Source organism: Pleurodeles waltl, chromosome 7 (assembly GCF_031143425.1).
Source record: "Pleurodeles waltl isolate 20211129_DDA chromosome 7, aPleWal1.hap1.20221129, whole genome shotgun sequence".
In the NCBI taxonomy this organism is placed as follows: Eukaryota; Metazoa; Chordata; class Amphibia; order Caudata; family Salamandridae; genus Pleurodeles; species Pleurodeles waltl.
The window spans coordinates 46,688,521-46,712,335 of NC_090446.1; the positions used below are offsets into that span (position 1 = coordinate 46,688,521).

The 23,815-nt window shown below is 48.2% G+C and overlaps 1 protein-coding gene across 1 annotated transcript in view; it reads right to left on the bottom strand.

The window, feature by feature from the left end:
* Positions 1-13,181, bottom strand: part of LOC138303604 (uncharacterized) — a 90,814-nt gene extending 77,633 nt beyond the window's left edge. Inside the window, exon 1 of the mRNA XM_069242894.1 lies at positions 12,707-13,181. Within this exon, the coding sequence (XP_069098995.1) occupies positions 12,707-13,108 (402 nt within the window). The 5' untranslated portion in view covers positions 13,109-13,181. The remainder of the gene's footprint in view (positions 1-12,706) is intronic.
* Between the last annotated feature and the right edge of the window lie 10,634 nt (positions 13,182-23,815).

Below are 23,815 nucleotides of genomic sequence, written 5' to 3' on the forward strand. Positions count from 1 at the left end.
GGGAGAAGTGCAAGCTAAATAATGTTGACACTGGCCAAGCCAAGCTGAAATACTTACCATATAAAATACTACACAATGCAATCTCAGCCCCAATTGGAATTCATCCGACATATCCATCCACTGAACATTTCCCCTTGTCCTGGGTGACTCCAGTACTGGTTCCAAGGTCAGATCATTCTAACCCCTTCAAATGAATCATCAATCGGGGTGAAACAAACACAACTGTAGTCACACATCCCAAAGTATCCAAGAACATCAAAATGGTAGAAAAGCAATGGCAGGACTAATGTGTCCTAAATATGCAATTTTTTAAAAATTTTCCCAAATCAATACATGGTGTAAAGCAAAGGCCAATGGCCAGTACATTAACACAATGGCCCTCATTATGAACACGGCGGTAAACACTGCACCGCCGGCGGTGGCGGTAACAACCGCCAACAGACGTGCAGTCCGAACCGCCCAATAATGAACCAACTGAAACACAGGCATCCTGAAAACCACTCACCGCCAGCAGAGGAGTGCAGATAACAACGGCAGAGCCTGTCCACAGGCCGATGGAAAGGCCCTACCTGCCCATCAAATAATGAAGCACTAGACCGCCGTCAGTTCCAGGATGGGAACCACCGGCACGCAAAGCCAGGGGGAAACAAACCAAATATAAGGAGACACTCACCGGAGGCCCACACAACACGCCGAAGCAGACATGGAGAGAGAGTTTCAGGACATGCCAGCCCTGCTCCATCCATATACCTCCACGACCGAGACCGCCGACGAAGACGGTAAGTACCCCAACCTACTAAACAAGGGAAGAAAGGGCACAGTTACATACCCACCCACTCCACCCACCCTGCAACAATCCCACAACCCTTCACAGCAGCACACGCCATACACTCCAAAGCAAGAGGTACTTACCCGACACAAGGCAAATCCAACCTGCCCAAAGTATACTTGTGCTCCAAACCCACAAACAATGAAACGAGAGACCACTGATCCAGAGTGTGCCTCAAACAACACAGGCCACACATTAACCTTTATTTTGCTCACTGAGCAACAGAAGTGCATAGAAGGACAATGGCCAGTCCATAGTAAAAGAAGTCCGATGGGCCACAAAGGCCCCAACTTGACTCCCACAAGTGCAACGGTACTCCACCTCATAGGGGCAACAATGGGGCATCCAGGCACCTCAGGGAACAGGGGCAGCAGGGGGTGGTGATTTATGACTGGGGGGGCTTAGATTTCCGTTTGGAAGGTGGAGGGGGTTTGGGTTTACCCTTGGAAGGTGGGGGAGTGGGCTTGGACCGGGGGGTGGCCGATGGACCTGGCTCAGCACGGGTCTTCTTCCTCTCTGGGAAATGGGCACGGGAATGGGAAGGACGGATGGGGGCGGGCTGTGACATGGGAGGAGTGGACAGGGCAAGGAGGTGAGCACGTTTAGGGATGAGATGGGGTGGCCAAGTGGGTTGGAATAGGTCAACACGGGAGAGGAAACGTTTCTTAGGTGCAATTGGGGTGGACATGGAGGAAGGCGTGGGAGTGGAGGTAGAGGGAGTGGTTGTGACAGGTGTAGGTGTAAGTGACGTGGCTGCCGGTGACGGACAGTATGCTGAGGTGTGGTGGATGTGTGATGGGTGTGTGTTTTGGTGCGTTTGAGTGTCTTGGAAGGGGGGTGGACACAGTGGGACAAGACAGGCTGCCAGTGTAAATGGATGTTGTCTAGGTGTCTGCAAGTCTGGTGAGTGTGCTGCATGTGCCAAATAAAGTAGTTGTGGTGAGGGCGGGTGGGGTGTCTGGGGTGCATGAATGGATGTGTGCTATTGTGGTGACTGCAGGAACAGGGTCAGCAACATTGAATGAGGGTGCAGTGCCTGTGGGTTTGCATTTACAGGGGACAGGCAGGGATGTGGAAGAGGTGGACACAATGGGGGAAGTGGATGTTGGTGTGTGTGCATGTGGATGTTGGCTTTGTGTATTCTTGAGGTGGGAGGTGTGTGGCATATGTTTTGAAGTGTGCTTCTTCTGTGTTGAGGTGTGTGCCTGCATGTCAGAATGTGTGTTTTGGACGGGTAAAGGGAGTAGGGTGCTGGAAGGGGTAGAGGTGGTTGGAGGGGGACGGAATGACCAGGGACACTGGCTACCATCCAAGAGGAGGCCAGAGCCTGAAAAGATTTCTGTAGGCCAGACACGGCGCTGTGAATGCCATCCATATAGGCATTGGTCTGCTGCACCTCTGATGCTAGCCCCTGGATGGCATTGACGAAGGTTGTCTGCCATACAGAGATGGTTCTAAGGAGGTCAATAGCCTCCTTCGTGAGGGGAGCAGGGCTGCCTGTGGCAGGAGATGAGGTGCCTGGGGCGAAGGAGGCACCCACCCTTCTGGGTGAGCGGGCACGGGCAACTCGGTGGGGAGCAAATGGGAGGGCGGTGATGGTATGGGGGTGGCGGAAGATGACACAGTAGGGTTGGGCCCAATAGGGTCTGCCAGGGAGCTCCCATCGGAGGAGGTATTGGAGTCACTACCTCCAGTGGTAGTTGCCTCCCCCGTGGTACTCCCCTCGCCCTCCAACCCACTGGTCCCCTTGGCGTCCGACGACTCTGCCTCCGAGGATCCTTGGGCCTCTGCATCACCACTCGCCGGTGCCTCAGCTCCCTCGCCAGATGATGCTGATGTACACAGGCAACACAAGAGAACAGGGATGGGGAGACAAAACAGGAGAGACACTTTTTAATAGGTGAATGGAGGTACATTAGTGGTTCACACAAACACCAACCCAGAAAACCTTCCACCAGGCAGCACCTACCGCTATACACATGGTTATACCCCTGACTAGTGGCCAGAACGCTGCTCTACAGCCATTCCCCAACTAACTTAAGGACCTGACGTACTGCAGACTTGACCCAAACACCCCTACTCCCCACGGGGGCCATTATGTAGATGGACATCAGTCATAGCCCCTGCCACTAGACAGCATAAATACGAATGCACACACACACATCCATCAAGGGGCCAAATTTTGGTATATGTACTCACCCCCTTGTGACTGCTGTGCAGACTTCAAGCGCCCATCCAGGTCCGGGTACGCCACGCAAGGATGCGTTGCATAAGGGGGGGTCGGTGCCCGTCAGGCACCCCTTCCTCGTTGGGAGGACTTCCCCAGCTGGGCCTCACAGATCTTCCTCGTCCAGCACCGCAGGTCCTCCCACCTCTTCCTGCAGTGGGTGCACCGCCGGTTGTAGACCCCCAGGGTCCGCACTTCCTTGGCGATGGCATGCCAAAGTCCCCTCTTCTGGTGGGCGCTGACCTATATGGGACACACAGAAAAGTAACACTGATTTCAGACACTGGCCAATCATATACAGCTGGCTATACTTCCACTATGGGACGGACATTTCAAACAGCCTAACAGCAAACACACACGCAGCATGTCAGGAACCCTGGACCATACAGTTTAACAGGTGCACAAATGTATGCAGCCAACAACCACCACTACACACATCCATGCCCCCCAATCCTCCTACTCACCTGTACCTCTGGCCGACCGTAGAGCTTGGCGTACAGGGGCAGGACCCCGTCCACGAGCTGCTTCAATTCATCTTTGGTGAAGGCCGGGCCCTTTCCCCTGAAACACAAGCCATTTCCATGACCAGAGGCAGGACACAGCAGTACACTCGGTGGAGTACCTGTATGCACGAGATCAGGGAGTCAAGTGAAGTTGGGGTGATGAGTTTGCGTACGCACAGCGGCGGCGTTCATGATACGCTAAGATTGCCCATTGAGAACCATGTTAACCAATGAATTTGCACACGGCGGTAAACACCGCCTTACGCTATTACGTCAACCGCTAGCGGTATGAGGTCACTTCTACCACAACACTTCTGGATTACAGGGGGCAGACATTTTGGCCTTAACTACGCAGTTGTAAAACCCTCATCTGCACAATGCAGGCCTTATTGTCCCCTAAACACCCATAGGCATGTAACAATATACATTACCTCACCTGACCAGTCCTGATATATCATTGTGGTCATGTTGCTGTAATGTCACACACACTAAGCATTATTGTCGTCGACACTCATGCCAGAGGTGCTGAATGAAAAACAATGTGTGCAGATGGATGTGTGTTCCTCACACGTGTTTTCAACTCCTCCTAGGAACAGACCCTTGTGGCGAGGAAGGGCCCCATCGGTGTACAGACCACTTGTTGATTTGCGGACCATGGTGGAGCGTCACATCATTATCAATTACAGACTCACTCGTGCAACTATTCATCAACTTTGTGCATTACTGGATCCAGCACTGACACCGTCAAGTCGTAATCAGCATGCCATCCCTACTGAAGTGCAGGTGCTCTCTGCACTCCATTTCCTGGCAACAGGCTCATTTCAAGTGACAGTGGGCATGGGTGCAGGTTTTTCACAGTCAATGTTTAGCATAATACTGTCAAGATTCCTGAATGCATTTGTACGACACCTACAGTCCTATGTGAGCTTTCCCCAAAGTGCTAACCTCCCTGCCATCAAGTCGGACTTCTATGCCTTTGCCAACATACCCCATGTGATAGGTGCCATCGATAGCACCCACATAGCTATCATCCCTTCAAGAGTCAATGAACATGTGTACAGAAACAGGAAGAACTTTCATTCCATGAACATTAATTGGTGTGAACTGCAGACCAGTACATCTCACATGTGAATGCCATGTTTCCTTATTCAGTCCATGATTCCTTTGTGCTGAGGAACAGTAGTGCGCCACACAAGATGGAACAACTACAAGAGGACAGAGGGTGGATCATAGGTAGGTGTTCCTGACACTTATTGCCACATAGCAGACAGCCAGGCTGTCTGCCTCTGAGGGTTGTCAATGAAAGTCCTGTTTTGCACCTTTTTCTAGTTGATTCTGGCTATCCCAACTTGCGTTGGCTCCTGACACCAGTGAGGAATCCTGGAACATATGCAGAGAGGAATTGCAATGAGGCTCATGGACGTACTGGGAAGGTGATAGAGCTCACAATAGGTCTCTTGAAGGCTAGATTTCGTGCCTACATATTTCTGGCAGTTCCCTGGCCTATGGACCTGAAAAGGTGTGTAGAATAGAGGTGGCCTGCTGCATGCTGCACAACGTGGCTGTGAGAAATGCTATCCCCCTCTTGTAGGAGGAGGGTGCTGTATACCCAGACCAGCTTCCTCAGAGAGGGGATGAGAGTGATGATGAGGAGGGGGAAGATGTAATTACCAGGACCCAACTGATAAAACTCTACTTCCAGTAACTTTGTGGGACAATTGGATGAGATTGCTGTATGCGCATCATACTGTCAGTGTGCCTTGTCATCTAGGGGGGTGTTAGGTCAATACTCATTGCCACTGTGACCAGGTCTGCGTAGGACAGATTACAATATAGTATAAAAGTTCAACACATCTCTAGGTACAACAACATGTAAGGCATGTGGTGAATTTCCTGCTACTCAGATAACAATAAAAGCGTTATCATACAGTTGCATCCATACTTCACTTTGTTTAAACTTACTGACAGGGGACATTGTAACACGTGAAAAGGTGTTTTATTTGGTGCAGGGATTAAATCGTGCAGATTACAGTGTTGGAAGTGGGCTACTGGTGGTTGTACAATATGGCAACATGGTCGCAGCATTGTTGGCAGTAGTGGTTGGTCCATCAATGTTTACAAGAGTTTGTTTTAGTTTTCAGTTTGGTTTGGTGGTTGATTCAGTGGGACACCTTGAGAACAGTTCTTGCCAGAGTCACTTCTTTGAGGAGGCCTTGTTCTTGGCAGGTGTTCCTGTGCCATATCTGGGCCTGAGGGTCCGTTTGGGCGCCTGGTGTTGGCCGGTACAGGTTGAGATGGATGTCCCCTGTGTGTCTTGAGAGGGTGGTACATTTGCAGTTGCTGCAGATGCTGTTGTTGTCAGGTCTGTATCCTAGCCTGTAGAAGGGGTTTCCTGGTCTGTGTGGGTCTCAGGCTGTGTTGGGACAAGGTGCAGCAGCGCACCTGCTATGCTGGCCATTGTGGCACTGTGCAGTTTCCACTGCTCCATGGCCGCTTGGTGGTGTGCTAGCTGCATCCTTTGACTCTGCTCCAGGGTGGATACTATCTGGGCCAATCTGTCCTGGGTATGGTGATATGCTCCCAGGACCTCAGACATCACGTCATGGGCTGCAACATCCATCCTGTGGCCTCCCCCCTGGGCCACTGATGCCCTCCCACTGGGCCTAGCCCCCTGTGCCTGTGTCCCCTGCACAGGTCTGGCGGTACAACTTGTACTGGGGCCATCGTCTTCCTGCCTGTTGGTAGGGGGTGACTGTGGCCTCTGTACATGTGTTCCACCAGTCTGTGGCCTGGATACACAGGTGTGGGGACGGTTGCCCTGGGCTGATGTTGGCTGGGTGCTAGGGGTGTCAGTGGTATCCTGGGTGGGGCTGCTGGATGGTGACAGTCCAGGACTGTGTGAGGGGCCAGGGTGATCGTCAGTGTCCAGGGTTCCGTCCCCAATGTCCTGGGAGGTGCCTCTGTCTCCCTGTGGGGCACTGCCACTCCTTGTCCTGTCCATCAGGGTGACATGGGTGGTAGTGCCTGTTGGGAGGAATGGACATGTCTGTTACATTAGCATGATCAGATGGGGTGCACAGGACTGGGCGGGTTTGTGCAGGTTTCACACTTTGGGGCCATGCAGGTTGCTTTCGTGAGGTTAGCATTGCTTTTTTGCTTAGGATGTGGAGGTGCATTGTGGGTGCTGTAGGCCATTGTGATTCCTTGCAGGGGTGGGTGGCTGTGCACAGGGGAGGGATGTGGGCCTGTTAGTGGGTTTGTGGGCATGCAGGGGGACTGGATGTAGTGATTGTGGCCTGGGTGGGGTTGTGGTGCTGGTGGTAGTTGGAGGGGTGAGGTGGTGCATGCATTCCAGGTGTGATGGATATGGGGTAATTGTAGATGACTTACCCAAATCCATTCTTCCAGTGAGTCCAGTGAGTCTCTCTGGGTGCAGGATAACCAGGACCTTTTCCTCCCAGTCAGTGTAGTCGGGTGGTGTTGGTGGAAGTCCACCCCAGTCTTCTGGCCTGCAATTTGGTTCCTCTGTGCCATTGACCTGACTTTCCCATGCAAGTCATTCCATCTCTTGCGGATGTCGTCCCTGGTGCGTGGATGGGGTCCCACTGCATTAACCTTTTTGACTATTGTCTGCCATAGCTCCATCTTCCTGGCGATGGGTGTGTGCTGGACCTGGGCCCCAAATAATTGTGGCTCGACCTTCAGGATCTCGTCCACCATTGTCCTTAGCTCCCTTTCTGTGAAGCGTGGGTGTTTGGGGGGTGCCATGGTGAGTGTTTTGAATGGTGCCTTGTGTGGATCTAGGTGAGGGTGATCTTGTGTGGTTGGGTGTATGTATCGTGGAATGTGGCGTTCGGTGTCTGCTTCTGGAGTTCTCTGTATTAGTCGGCCTAATTTAGTTGCAAAGGATTGTGGGGTGTGTCTGTGAGTGTTTTATAGTGTTGTGGATGTGTGTCAGGTGTGTGGGTTTCAAACTTGACAATTTTGCATTTCTTACTGTTGTGTCCACTTGCCGGCCGTGGCGGTCTGTACCGCCAATGGTCGTTCGGCTTCCACTAACCGCTGCGGTGATTTATGCTTAATTATTTGGAGGGAGGGGTGTTTGTGTGCTCGGCGGTGGCGGGGCGGGAGGCCCAGCATTTCCACGGACAAGGTCCTGGCGGTGACTGGTGGCAAGGAGATTTTTGTCGGTTTCTGATTTTTGCATCATTATATGGCGGGTTTCTGTTCACCGCCAATGGCGGTCTTCTGTTTGCTGTTGCCACGGTGGCAGATGGTGTTTACCGCCATGTTCATAATGAGGGCTAATGTGTGGTCCATAACACAGCTGTGCCACTAACTTGCCTCTCATGTCACTGCCGGGGGAACCCTCCCCTTATTCTAATAGTGTAGAAATAATATACTTGAAAGGAAGCCAGGGGCATGCGATCCCCAGCTTCTATGCATTCACAGTATCCAAGAAAACACTTCCAAATTTACATAAAATCATTTTCTCAACATGTATCTTAAGGGATATATGTTCTCATGATGCTACATTAAAAAGTTTCATTAGCTAGCTCTTTTTTTTTTAAATATCTTTATTAATATTTTTAACCAATTAAACAAGTCAACAAATAGCAGTGCCATACAGTAGCTCTCCTGTTTCATGTGTCACAAAATTCACAAAATATTGCATGCTGTAAGCATTTAGATGCAGGACAGTGGGCATTTGGAGAGGCGTTTCCTTTGAGACTTCCACGCCTTCTAAATGATTTATTATCCCACAGTTATCGCTTTTCAAACTAAAGTGGCAGATATTTAGCTAAGGCATGATTGGTTGGCAACAACTGAATGAACGAATGAATGACTAGTGAACGTATAAATCGCACTGCCACTCCCAAAGGAGCATCCTGGTGCGAGGTGGCAATGAGCAGCACTCCATAAAACACGATGTCCTGAGAACTTGTGCATCAGAGAATGAGTGAATAGCACAATGCATCAGAAATTCCAAAAAGCCATGTCTTGAGCTTCCTTCTAAAGATGGCTTCTGATTCAATAAATCATAAGTGTCTGGGGAGAAGATTCCAAGCCTTTGTGCCTAAGACTGAACAAGATTTTCCTCCTCCTGTTTTAAGTCTGAATTTAGGAGGTTTAATATATTTGCCTTGCACGAACCTGAGCGTTCGAAGGGTCATGTAGTGTGTAACTCTAGAGATTAAATATTTTGGCCCCAGAACCCCATAAACTCTGAAAGCAAATAAGAGGATTTTAAAAAGGACCCATTTGTGCACTGGCAGCCAATTTTGAGCTTTCAGGTGTGCTGATGGAGAGGAACAACAGCGGAGCTTTAATACCAGTCTGGCCACAGAGTGTTGTGGCACATGTTTGGATGACCCTGCATACAGACTATCACAGTAATCCAGTGTAGATGTTATCAACGCAAAGGCTACTGGTTTTCAGGCAGCTAGTGGAAGGTACTCAAAGAACCTTTTCAATTACTTTATGAGGCGAAAACACATTCTCCCCACTGTAATCACTTGTGGTGGAATGACAGAGAGGCATCAATTTTATTCTGAGGTTTGGTATGATCTTGACCATGGCCAGTGGCGGGAGGGTCCAGGTGGGGGAATTGGGCCACCACAGAGCAGGACTTCCCAAGTAACATAATCTCTGACTTCCCAAGTAACATAATCTCTGTTTTGTCAGTATTGTACTTAAGGTGATTTACTTCTATCCAACTTCAGTCAAACAGTTTTTAAATTTGATCTCCAAGCCAATAGAATCCTTATCCAGCAACAGGATCAGTTGTGTGTCATTGGCATATGATGTGGCTTCAATACCAAAGGAGGAAATCAATCAGATCAGAGGGCCAAGTAAATAGTATATAATGCCAGGCTAAGCAAAGTGCCCTGGGGTACCCCTGAAGTGACAGTCTTTTCGGGGAAAAAAAGATCATAATATAACGTTATGTCTGTGACCTGAGAGGAAGGATTTAATCCAGATCAATGCCAGGTGGGAAATTCCACAGTCCTTGACACGTTGCAGCAGGATGTCATGGGAGATGGTATCAAATGCCTCTGATAGATCTAGTAAAATCAGCACAGCATTATTCCTGCATTTATCGTCAGTTTTAGCGTGTCTGCCACTTCCAAAAGCGCTGAATCGGTGGAGTGCCTTGTAGGAGGTTAGAGTCCTCCGAAAATGCAGTTAGTTGTCCATTAACCAATTTTTCTATTATTGTACTTAAATAGGAAGTACTGAAATCAGTTTGGAAGACTAGTAGGGTCAGCCAGTTGTTTTTTCTGTAGCGGTTTAACAACTGCTAATTTCCAGTCTTTGGAGACCTCCGCAGTGGCCAATGAAGTATTCAAAAGTTTGTTTATTACTGAACTTATGCAATCAACAACTTTGTGAAATATGCAAGGGGGAGCAAGGGATCCTGATTTACAGGCTAAAATAGCTTGACGTGGCTGAGATAAAATCATTCTCTGGAAAGTTGACAGTGATGGTCATGTCTGGGGAATGTTTCCTGTCGGTACATTCTTTAAAGAGGAGGCAATTCTAATCCCTTGTTGGATAGTCCGTATTTGTTCATCAAAGAAGAATGAGGATATTTTATTGCATAAGATTTGAGATAGTGGAATATCCCTAATTGTTGCTTTAAGTTGTAAAAATGATTTAGCAATTTTAAAGATTTTGTTTTATTAGATTGGGCTTTATCGATCTGGGAGGAGAAATTGCTTTTTTTTTTATCTTAATCAGGCCAGGGTAGATTTTCAGGGCCTTTCTGAATTTACACAAATATTCAGCATAATAGGCTCGCCTCCATTTACCTTCAAGTTGCTTGCAGCCAAGATGTAGTTCTGTTACAGTCTGCGAATACCATAGGGCTGAAGGCAGAGATTTTGCTTTGTTCTTAGAGGGAATTAATGGGGCTAATTTATTAATGGATTGAGTAATCCAATTAATAAAATTTGAATTATTGTCAGCCACATTACCTTAGAAGGTGGGGGTAGAGGAAGATTGCGCCATAACGAGGTCAGGATCTGATGCTAGCTTTCGCCATTGCCAGACCAAATGGAAACCTGACGCTGACGGCGGGGAGCCGGACTCCTTCATTCATATCATAGTCTAAATGGAATCAACATATGATCAGACCAAGCCTGTCTGGTAGGGGGGTCAATTACCAGGTTAGGGTTATTAGAACATACTCCATATAGTGTATGCTCTGCTGTGTGTGTAGATGAGGTGAACAACTGAGAAAGGCGAAGGGAACTTTTAAGTATCTATAAATTGGCTACCTCTGATTTTTTACTGCACTCCAAATGGAGATTAAGGGCCATATGTACGAACAGATTTTCCCATTGACACAGAATGGGAAAAACCCTTTGCTACATCTGGCCCTAAGTCCCCTAACATTGTAAAATTTTCAAAATGCAAAACAGACAGAGCAACGGCATCACCCAAAGAGGCTTAAAAACTAGCACATGGACCAGGGGGGTGACAGATGAGGCCGCCCGCAAAGGACATAAAAGGGCTGATCTTAAAACAAAGTAAAGGCTTTCAGCCCCTTTGAGGGAGCCTAAATCAAAAGTTTGACATTGGAAAACATCTCAGAGGATTATAGCCAGACCACCCCTGTGAAATTCAACTGAGAGTTAATGAGCAAATCGAATATTTCTTGAGCATGTTTACTCAAGGACCCTGGGTTAAAGAGGCTGCCAAAAATGATTATGCTGCTGGCGCCTGAGAAATGGCAAGGGGAGATGCTAGGGAGACCCCAAATAGTGCTCTACACATTAGACATGGTAGTAGGGCCTTCGATATTGGCTGGGGAGAGCAACGAATCACAGTGCTTGGTAGAAACATTAAGGCCCATATTTGTACTTTTTAGTGCCGCATTTGCACCATTTTTTGCTGCAAAAGTGCCACAAACTTACAAAATACAATTATATTTTGTAAGTTTGCGCTGCTTTTGCGTAAATAAATAGTGAATGCGGCACTAAAAAAGTATAAATATAGGCCTAAGTACTTTTAAAACATCTGGTGGCGTAGACATACCTGGGGTTTAAACGAACAGGGTGGCTGGCGCTGGTCGCATTCGGGTCGGGGACGGGCGCAGATGGGCTCGCCTTTGGCACGGCCTCAGCGCATCTGCTGCGTGCCTCCGCAGCATCCACCCACTTTAATAGTATGTCACCAAAAAGAACTAGAGCACCAAACAATAAAAATGCCTGCTCTAAAAAAGAACTCCAGTAATACAGGAAGTGGACATCTAATAATGTGCATGTGCAAGTAAAAGTAACTCAAAGTTAAAACAGATTAAATGAATTTTAAAATGTTCCCCCTTTGTGAATTCAGAGTTTCGTACAGACAATAAAAAGACCCCCCACTTTTTATCATGAACACAGATGGAACCAACAAATGTCAGATCACAGCATTTTAAAGTTAAGACTAACTGCTGTGCACCTGCGCCATCCGCAAACTTCATTAGTAAGTCACGAATAAGAACTACAGCGCCACACACCAAAAATGGCCGCTCTAAAAATGAACTCCGGTGATGCACCAGCAGAGGTGAGAACGTTCAGCTCTTATCATCTACTAGATTAATCCTTTTCAAAATGTCCTGTCTTCTAAGTCATGGGAGTGTGTAAATCATCTTAGTTTGTTTGACAAACTGCACTGTGACAGGGAAGTAAGTGGTTATTTACAAGATCTGGTTGCTCCTCCTGTTGAAATTTAGGAGCAAACAAATCTGACCTCAATCAAGATTTAAACACAGCATCAGGAAAGAAGGTGAGCGCTAGGTGGATGGATTTTGGAGGAAACCCTAAACTCATAACACTGTGAAGGTAAATGCAGAAAAATATCTGGTACTCACTCATACAAGGCTAAAGTGAACTGACAATGAAGGAAGTAAATGAAACTTATTTTGCACATCTGGAAACAGCCATGAGTAGGACACGTTAGTACCCCTATAGTACTTCATCAACTTATACAGCTGAGGTTCTTCATACCTTCACAACAGCGTAACAATCAGTCCATGCAGGCAAGTGCTTCACTGCCCCTCATAGCAGTAGGTAGCACTATATAAATGTTGCAATACAATAGATTGGGTTTAAGGGGACAAGCCTACTCTTGCTTCATGGAGGACACTGCAGCTCCTACCTGGTACTGCTCAGCGGCCTCTTCGATGGGGATCACTGCATGGCCCCTGTGCTCGCGGGATCTGTCGCAGATTGTGCACACCGCTCTCTGGTCTGTCTCACAGAAGAGTTTGAGGGGCTCACGGTGTCGCTCACACAGGTCTACAGAGTCTCCTGGCTGCTGAGACATCCTCTGAGAGATCTCCACTAGGTTTGAGAGCTGCAGGTTCCTGGGGAGGTCCGTCTTTGTACACTTTCTCCTGCACTGGGGGCAGGTAAGGGTTCCCCCTGCACTGCCCCAGGACAGAGTGATGCATCTCCTGCAGTAGCTGTGTCCACAGTCGATGGTCACCGGATCTGTGAAGTATTCAAGGCACACGGGGCAGGAGACCTCATTCTGGAGGTCTGAGAGAGGGGCGGCCATGGCGAGCTCTGAAGCTCTCGGAAGCAGCTCTGCAGTGGCCTTAGTTTCACTTTCTGGGGAGTTGTGTAACTCTTTGCTTGAGATCACGATCTCGAAGGGATAGCAGATATTGAACAACACCGTGTACAGGTAGGTGATTTCCAAGAAACATCAGACTGAAGTCGAAGTTCGCTAAGAACCGTGTGCAACTCAGCAGAAGAGAGAAAAGTCCAGCAGCTTGTCTGATCCTGGGCAGTTTCGTTTCTGAAAAGAGCCGAAGAGCCGGGGTAGCGCGACTGGAAAGGGGCACCCGATGTCTCCCTTCTGACATCTCTTCTTGAGAGCAAGTGTGCGTCTACTCCTTCCCCATCCGAAAATCCCACAGAGTGGGCGAAAAGGGGCTTGGCCCAGCTCCAGCGCAAAGGGCTTATAATAAGTAACTGTCTTCTTTGAGTAAGAGCTGTTTCAAGCACTAATCAGGACTGTTATTAAAATCACTTTCGATTTCCTTACTTGAGGAATTCTTTGACCTTATTCAATGTTTATGGAAAGGGTCCCGGAAATGACGTTGTTTTGCACAGCCGGATTCTGGAACATTCTTAATGTAAAGGACTGAACATGACAACTAAGGGATGCGTCACTAGGCTTGCCAAAGGGTGCACTCTCAGTGGCAATCTTTCCATATTCACAAGAAGGGGTGTCACATTAGCTACACGGGCATTGATGTAGAACAGGCCTCGGATTGTTAAACAACTGCGCTCCATTTTCTCAGCACAAAGGAATAAAAACCTGCAATCTCCCACGGTGCCATCTTTGCACTATACAAGCCCACCATGATACAATGCTCGTGGAAGGTGAATCTTCCCACCCAGCCTTGGAGACACAAGTGCCAAGCAACCCTCCCTACTACCGCTTACAAACTGGAGATGCCGTTGGAAGCCAAGATAAACAAGTATTTGCAATGCAATGGGTCTCGCATTAGCTCGAGTTAGAGCTCTTAGCGTTGTAAATTCCTAACTTGACTTTTCTTGCCACATAATTGGAAAATGAAAAGTAAAACAGTTGGTATAAGAAGCCGATTTAAAGCACCATGGCCACCATGAGTGTGAAGGAGAGATACAAAAAGAACAAGAAGTTCGCTCGCAGTCAAACGTATCAGCAATCGTGCAATTATCCATGTTACAGGGTTGGCCCTCAAGGTGGTAAAAAAAACGCCCCAAGGAGGGACAAACATAAAGCATTTACCAATGATAACAAAGGATTTTTGAAAGGCAAACCCACGAACGAGTGAGCGTGTGGTGGGCCTGGTTAAAAGCCTACAATACTTACAACAGGTCAAAGTGCTTGTGCGCTTGACCTAAAAGATTAGGATTCTGCTTCACTTTCACCCGAGAGTTGTGAAGGAACCAAGAAAGACTATCTACCTGTTGATTGCACACTTTCTTTAAGTATTAGAAGATTTAACTCTAGACCACCACAAAGGCCGACAGAATAGTTTATGGGTCCCACCTGCTTCCTGGAGTGCTATAGAAGAAGGAAGTTGCTCACATCCATCACAATGATCTTCAACTTATCATTGAAATACAAGCTTTTTGGGCCACATAAATGGCCTTCAATTCCAGGATGTTTCTGTACATTTGGGAATCTAGCATCCTTTGTAGAACTTACAGTGCACTAATCAGAATTGTTACACACATGGAGAATACATGAACTGGGAGGTAGCTTCCCAAGAATAACATGCAATTTCAGTGCTGTTCACCTCCTGCCAACTCTCCGTGGCACAATGTGGAAGGTTTAAAAAAAACATTGTTGCAGCATACATTGTTTGGGATGTAGAGTCGTCAGGTGAAGAAACCAGAAAAAGTATCTAAAACAGAAACATGGATGTGTTGGAGGGTGCCGCAGTCCAAACCAACGCACAAACAAGCGTAAAACATGCAACTTGCAGTTCACAATTATCAACAGGCAGATGGCAGCTGTTCGGAGAACAGAGCAGATTACACGGTTTTCACAATGTAACACTGTAAAGGTAAATATCATTTGAAAGGCGCACAATCTGCAATTAGGAAGGAATCGCTGGGCCTTGTAGTAGTCTGGGCATGACTTTCCAAATGGCTTTGTTGCAGAAGGGAGTGTGGTTCTGTTTCGAGGCGGTGTGCAGTCTGCATAGTGGGGTTGTCAGTCTTTTTGGTTTGTGAGTTTTTGTAAGTCACACTGTATTTAGCAATTTTATATGTGCTAAATACCCAACAGTAAAAAAAAAAATGTTTTACTAGCCAGTTTGTTGCATTTTGAGGCTGCATACAGTGTAAGTTTGGAGTTGTGTGATATTGTGTGCTATTGGAATATGGTGTCTTAGTGGTCCGCTTGATAGCGGCTTTGAACTCTCATTATCTGTGCTGGAGTGGGTTGCTGGTCCGGTATATATACATATAATGTCATGTTTGTGATTGTTTTGTTCTTGTTTGCTCTTTCTCCGCTGCCTTTCGTTTGCCTCCCTCCATATCCTTTTCAGGTAGCATGTGCCTCGGATTGTCGCCTCTGTGCGAGCACTAGAACCCGAGCGTGGCGGGAAGAGGGTATATTGGAAAGGATGGTCAAACCACAATGGATGCTTCTGTCGATATAATGATGATCTAACCATGCGGCATGGATTTTGGGGGTTGGGCCATCCATTCGTGGTCACAGCTGCGCACACCACTGCATTTGAATCCCAATCTGAGGTGACTCCACGCGACAGAGGTCTAATGACCTGCCATTTCCAGAACTTTCTACTTCATTTTTGTATTTTTTAGATCCTTTCATTTCAACGTTGTCCGCTCCAAAGACAACATAGAGATATGCTCGGCGCCAGACATCACTCTTCTAAAATCATCCTTATGTTCTTTTAAAATAATGTCAATCTAAATAGCTACTTGTAAAGAAATGGCTCCCTGTTGCAGTTACCCCCCCACTTTTTGCCTGATACTGATGCTGACTTGACTGAGAAGTGTGCTGGGACCCTGCTAACCAGGCCCCAGCACCAGTGTTCATTCACCTAAAATGTACCATTGTCTCCACAATTGGCACAACCCTGGCACCCAGGTAAGTCCCTTGTAACTGGTACACCTTGTACCAAGGGCCCTGATGCCAGGGAAGGTCTCTAAGGGCTGCAGCATGTCTTATGCCACCCTAGGGACCCCTCACTCAGCAAAGACACACTGCTTGCCAGCTTGTGTGTGCTGGTGGGGAGAAAATGACTAAGTCAACATGGCACTCCCCTCAGGGTGCCATGCCAACCTCACACTGCCTGTGGCATAGGTAAGTCACCCTCTAGCAGGATTTACAGCCCTAAGGCAGGGTGCACTATACCACAGGTGAGGGCATAGGTGCATGAGCACTATGCCCCTACAGTGTCTAAGCAAAACCTTACACATTGTAAGTGCAGGGTAGCCATAAGAGTATATGGTCTGGGAGTCTGTCAAAAACGAACTCCACAGTTCCATAATGGCTACACTGAATACTGGGAAGTTTGGTATCAAACTTCTCAGAATAATAAACCCACACTGATGCCAGTGTTGGATTTATTAATAAATGCACACAGAGGGCACTTAGAGATGCCCCCTGTATTTTACCCAATTGTTCATTGCAGGACTGACTGGTCTGTGCCAGCCTGCTGCTGAGAGACAAGTTTCTGACCCCATGTGGTGAGGGCCTTTGTGCTCTCTGAGGACAGAAACAAAAGCCTGCTCTGGGTGGAGGTGCTTCACACCTCCCCCTGCAGGAACTGTAACACCTAGCAGTGAGCCTCAAAGGCTCAGGCTTCGTGTTACAATGCCCCAGGGCAGTCCAGCTAGTGGAGATTCCCGCCCCCTGGACACAGCCCCCACTTTTGGCGGCAAGTCCAGGAGAGATTATGAGAAAAACAAGGAGGAGTCACTGGCCAGTCAGGACAGCCCCTAAGGTGTCCTGAGCTGAGGTGACTCTGACTTTTAGAAATCCTCCATCTTGCAGATGGAGGATTCCCCCAATAGGATTAGGGTTGTGCCTCCCTCCCCTCAGGGAGGAGGCACAAAGAGGGTGTAGCCACCCTCAAGGACAGTAGCCATTGTCTACTGCCCTCCCAGACCTAAACACACCCCTAAATCGAGTATTTAGGGGCTCCCCAGAACCTAGGAAATCAGATCCTGCAACCTAACAAGAAGAGGACTGCTGAGCTGAAAAATCCTGCAGAGAAGACGGAGACACCAACTGCTTTGGCCCCAGCTCTACCGGCCTGTCTCCCCACTTCTAAAAGACACTGCTCCAGCGAGGCTTTCCCCAGGACCAGCGACCTCTGAATCCTCAGAGGACTGCCCTGCTCTAGAAGGACCAAGAAACTCCAGAGGACAGCGGCTCTGTTCACCCAAGACTGCAACTTTGTTTCCAAAGAAGCAACTTCAAGACAACTGCGTTTCCCGCCGGAAGCGTGAGACTTGCTACTCTGCACCCGACGCCCCCGGCTCGACTTGTGGAGAAACAACACTTCAGGGAGGAATCCCCGGCGTCTACGAGACTGTGAGTAGCCAGAGTTGCCCCCTCTGAGCCCCCACAGCGACGCCTGCAGAGGGAATCCCGAGGCTCCCCCTGACCGCGACTGCCTGACTCCCAGATCCAGACGCCTGGTAAAGACTCTGCACCCGCAGCCCCCAGGACCTGAAAGATCGGAACTCCAGGGCAAGAGTGACCCCCAGGAGGCCCTCTCCCTTGCCCAGGTGGTGGCTACCCTGAGGAGCCCCCCCCCTTGCCTTCCTGCATCGCTGAAGAGACCCCTTGGTCTCCCATTGATTTCAACGACAAACCCGACTTGTGTTTGCACACTGCACCCGGCCGCCCCCGTGCTGCTGAGGGTGTACTTTCTGTGCTAACTTGTGTCCCCCCCGGTGCCCTACAAAACCCCCCTGGTCTGCCCTCCGAAGACACGGGTACTTACCTGCTGGCAGACTGGAACCGGGGCACCCCCTTCTCCATTGAAGCCTATGCGTTTTGGGCACCACTTTGAACTCTGCACCTGACCGGCCCTGAGCTGCTGGTGTGGTAACTTTGGGGTTGCTCTGAACTCCCAACGGTGGGCTACCTTGGACCCAAACTTGAACCCCGTAGGTGGTTTACTTACCTGCAAAAACTAACAAACTCTTACTCCCCCTAGGAACTGTGAAAATTTCACTGTGTCTAGTTTTAAAATAGCTATATGTGATTTATTTGAAAAGTATATATGCTATTGTGATTATTCAAAGTTCCTAAAGTACCTACCTGCAATACCCTTCATTTAAAGTATTACATGTAAAATTTGAACCTGTGGTTCTTAAAATAAACTAAGAAAATATATTTTTCTATACAAAAACCTATTGGCCTGGAATTGTCTCTGAGTGTGTGTTCCTCATTTATTGCCTGTGTGTGTACAACAAATGCTTAACACTACCCCTTTGATACGCCTACTGCTCGACCACACTACCACAAAATAGAGCATTAGTATTATCTCTTTTTGCCACTATCTTACCTCTAAGGGGAACCCTTGGACTCTGTGCATACTATTCCTTACTTTAAAATAGTGCATACAGAGCCAACTTCCTACACTACTTGCCCACCTTTTATGAGGTATAATTTGCCCAACAACATTTATTCAACAACTCTAAATCGTATCTTTTAGGTGCACACTTGATTACAAATTGGTTAGAGAAAAACAGCGTCACCGAATCCCGCCCTATAAATCCTCACCCCTTTCACAAACGTATAAAATGAGACCAGATCCCAGAAAGTTGTAGGCTGCCTGCTGCCGACCCCAAGATATGCATGTTTTTACTTCAAAGATGTTCAGCAACGCCCCCCCCACACACACAGATTACAACCTTTGTCCTCAAGTACTTGTAATTGAGAAACCTCGCTTGAGTTCCTTCCCTAATTGAACGTTCGTGTCTTCTGGGCGCATGCAATGCATCGCCACGCCTCCATCCAAAGTCCATTAGTTATCTAAGTACATGAGAATTTTCGCAGGAAAGCTCTCCTTTTGTTCTTGCTAACCTCTGGACGTGAATAGTGCAGTGCTTAATTTGTAAATAAAGAGGTGCCGGTGCTCAAAGCCCTTCTCTTAAACAGGAAGCTGCTGTAATTAAATCTGCCAGCACTGAATACTGAGGCAGCGTAATCCTGAAGCCATCTCGGGCCTCTTCAATCCATTTACGGCCACCCCTGCCCCTTCAGCTCATCCTGCAACTTTCAACTTTCTCCCTTTATGACGCTTTTTCGTTTTTTCTTCTTCCGTCTTTCACATATGTGTCTTTTGCTCGCAGCAAATGCTTAAGGCATAAGAATAAGCCCCGGCCCTCACAAATAAGTGCCGGTGCTCAGCACCGGAAACAACAAGCACAAATGAAGCACTGGAATAGTGTACACACGTTAAAACTGTAAAAACTATGTAAAAAGGGCATTGGGACTTTCTGTCTCGGCACTGCAGGGGAACCCGCCTCAGCCTTTGAGGGCTGTGCATCTGCCATTATCTCTCGCCTTCCTCCTCTCTCTTAAATGGCCATGGCAGCCACCACGGGTGGGGGAAACAAAAAGCGAAAGTCTTTTGTTGCTTCGAAGGGGATAGGCATCTGTCCAGAACCCAGCCTCACTCAGGAGTCCTCTATTTGTACGCCCTTGATAGCTTTTATTTGTTCAGTTTCAGTACACAAATCATACTCGTATCGCGCACACAAATATTGTTTTCCTGATTGAGCATATTAAATCAATGCCCTTGTATTTTTCGAAATGAGAGATTAAACGTGGTGCCACCTCCGCAAGCTGTTGTGTTTTAATTTACTCTTGCCACGCAAACCGCATTTTTTGAACCTTCAATACCAAATGCATATGTGCAGTGGTGGGCGCCGCAAATCTCAAGGGGAGGGCGGGGTGTGGATGGGGACGGGGACATTTTCACAAAAATATTTTTGTAAAAACTAGCACAATCAGATCGTGCTGTATAGTAAATAAAAAGTATCCCAGAAACCATGGTGAAAACACAGAGCCTCGCATGTTTTCAGTAGTTGGCCGGTGCACTCGTGGAGGGCTAAAACCCTGGAAAAGGCATGACGTAAGCATGCCTTTCGCTAATGAAATCAAGCAATTTGAAAAGGCAAGCCCTCAACCAACCAAAGTGATGGGCGTGACATGGGCTTGGTTAAAAGTCCACAGAGATATTACTGGTGGGACAGAGCGCTTGGGCACTCAACCCAAAAAAGACAAGCAAATAGTAAGCCTTTGGGCGTGCTGAAGCCCACAGATTGAAAACAACAGATATCTTCAAGCGCATACGCTGCCTAGCGAGACCTAAAAATGCCACCTCACGTAGAGGCTTGAAACGTAACTGGCAGAATCAGTGGCAGAAATGTAAAATGATTGGGCAACTCCTACAGAATGTGAAGAGAGCCCCCTGCGTCTCCTATATCTCACAGATACTCTTTGGCCTTGGCTGGAATGGGGTTATTCTGAAGGATTTGGGGGGCCCTGAAGGGTCTCAGGGGTTGCAGGGTGTAGGAAGGTAGCCTTTTTCTAGCCTTGTTACCCCCACTTTTGGCCTGTTTGTGAGTATATGTCAGGGTGTTTTCACTGTTTCACTGGGATCCTGCTTGCCAGGGCCCAGTGCTCATAGTGAAAACCCTATGTTGTCAGTGTGTTTGTTATGTGTCACTGGGATCCTGCTAGCCAGGACCCCAGTGCTCATAGGTTTGTGGTCTATATGTGTCCTCTGTGTGGTGCCTAACTGCATCACTGAGGCTCTGCTAACCAGAACCTCAGTGTTTATGCTCTCTCTGCTTTTTAAATTGTCACTGCAGGCTAGTGACTAATTTTACCAATTCACATTGGCACACTGGAACACCCTTATAATTCACTTGTATATGGTACCTAGGTACCCAGGGTATTGGGGTTCCAGGAGATCCCTATGGGCTGCAGCATTTCTTTTGCCACCCATAGGGAGCTCAGACAATTCTTACACAGGACTGCCACTGCAGCCTGAGTGAAATAACGTCCACGTTATTGCACAGCTATTTTCACTGCACATAAGTAACTTATAAGTCACTTATATGTCTAACCCTCACTTGGTGAAGGTTAGGTGCCAAGTTACTTAGTGTATGGGCACCCTGCCACTAGCCAAGGTGCCCCCACATTTTCCAGGGCAAATTCCCCGGACTTTGTGAGTGCGGGGACACCATTACACGCGTGCAGTACACATAGGTCACTACCTATGTGTAGCGTCACAATGGTAACTCCGAACATGGCCATGTAACATGTCTAAGAACATGTAATTGTCACCCCAATACCATTCTGGTATTGGGGGGACAATTCCATGATCCCCCGGGTCTCTAGCACAGAACCCGGGTACTGCCAAACTGCCTTTTCAGGGTTTGCACTGCAGCTGCTGCCAACCCCTCAGACAGGTTTCTGTCCCCCTGGGGTCTGGGCAGCCCAGTCCCAGGAAGGCAGAACAAAGGATTTCCTCAGAGAGAGGGTGTTACACCCTCTCCCTTTGGAAATAGGTGTGAAGGGCTGGGGAGGAGTAGCCTCCCCCAGCCTCTGGAAATTCTTTGATGGGCACAGATGCTGCCCATCTCTGCATAAGCCAGTCTACACCGGTTCAGGGATCACCCCGCTCTGCTCTGGCGTGAAACTGGACAAAGGAAAGGGGAGTGACCACTCCCCTGACCAGTACCTCCCAGGGGAGGTGCCCAGAGCTCCTCCAGTGTGTCCCAGACCTCTGCCATCTTGGATTCAGAGGTGTTGGGGGCACACTGGACTGCTCTGAGTGGCCAGTGCCAACAGGTGACATCAGAGACCCCCTCTGATAGGCTCTTACCTTTTTTGGTATCCAATCCTCCTTTCTTGGTAGCCCAACTTCCTTTTCTGGCTATTTAGGGTCTCTCCTCTGGGGTATTCTTCAGATAACGAATGCAAGAGCTCACCAGTGTTCCTCTGCACTTCCCTCTTCGACTTCTGCCAAGGATCGACCACTGACTGCTTCAGGACGCCTGCAAAACCGCAACAAAGTAGCAAGATGACTACCAGCAACATTGTAGCATCTAATCCTGCCGGCTTTCTCGACTGCTTCCTGGTGGTGCATGCTCTGAGGGCTGTCTGCCTTCACCCTGCACTGGAAATCCCAAAGAAATCTCCCGTGGGTTGACGGAGTCTTCCCCCTGCTAACGCAGGCACCAAACTTCTGCATCACCAGTCCTCTGGGTCCCCTCTCATCTTGAAGAGCGTGGTCCCTGGAACACAGGAGCTATATCCAAGTGACCCCCACAGTCCAGTGATCCTTCAGTCCAAGTTTGGTGGAGGTAAGTCCTTGCCTCCCCACGCTAAACTGCAAAACTGTGTACTGCGTGATCTGCAGCTGCTTTGGCTTCTGTATTTTTTTCCAAGGATTCCTATGTGCACAACCTAGCCTGGGTCCCCAGCACTCTGTCCTGCATTGCTCAACTCGCTGAGTTGAAATCCAACGTCGTGGGACCCTCCTTTGTGACTCTGCGTGGACTCCAGTTCACAAATCCTCTAAGTGCCTGCTCTGGTACTTCTGCAGGTGCTGCCTGCTTCTGTGGGGGCTCTCTGAGTTGCTGAGCGCCCCCTCTGTCTCCTCCTCCAAGTGGCGACATCCTGGTCCTTCCTGGTCCTCAGCAGCACCCAAAAAACCTCTACTGCGACCCTTGCAGCTAGCAAGGCTTGTTTGCGGTATTTCTGCATGGGAACACTCCTGCAACCTTCAGCACGATGTAGGGCATCTTCCATCCAAAGGAGAAGTTCCTAGTCCACTTAGTTGTTGCAGAATTCCAAGCTTCTTCCATCCGGAGGCAGCTTCCTTGCACCTTCAACCGGGGTTTCCTGGGCTCCTGCCCCCCCCGGACACTATCGCGACTCTTAGACTTGGTCCCCTTGCCTTGCAGGTCCTCAGGTCCAGGAATCCGTCTTCAGTGCTTTGCTGGTGTTTGTGGTTCTTGCAGAATCCCCCTATCACGACTATTGTGTCCTTTTGGGGTAGTAGGTGTACTTTACTCCTACTTTTCAGGGTCATGGGGTGGGGTATCTTGGACACCCTGGCTGTTTTCTTACAGTCCCAGCGACCCTCTACAAGCTCCCATAGGTCTGGCGTCCATTCGTGATTCGCATTCCACTTTTGGAGTATATGGTTTGTGTTGCTCCTAGACCTATGTTTGCCTATTCTATTGCATCCTATTGTAATTCTACACTGTTTGCATTACTTTTCTTACTATTACTTACCTGTTTTGGGTTTGTGTACATATAACTTGTGTATATTACTTACCTTCTAACTGAGGGTACTCACTGAGATACTTTTGGCATATTGTCATAAAAATAAAGTACCTTTATTTTTAGTAACTCTGAGTATTGTGTTTTCTTATGATATTGTGCTATATGATATAAGTGGTATAGTAGGAGCTTTGCATGTCTCCTAGTTCAGCCTAAGCTGCTCTGCTATAGCTACCTCTATCAACCTAAGCTGCTAGAAACACCTCTTTTCTACTAATAAGGAGTAACTGTACCTGGCACAAGGTGTAAGTACCACTTGGTTCCCACTATAAGCCAGGCCAGCCTCCTTCACAGGGGCCTGTGTTACGCCCTTGAGCAGAGTCCATATCGTGCCACAATATTCAGACAACTAATGTGCTACAGCAGTTCAGACATCTGTTGACTACAATTGACTTGCATTGTGTGTGT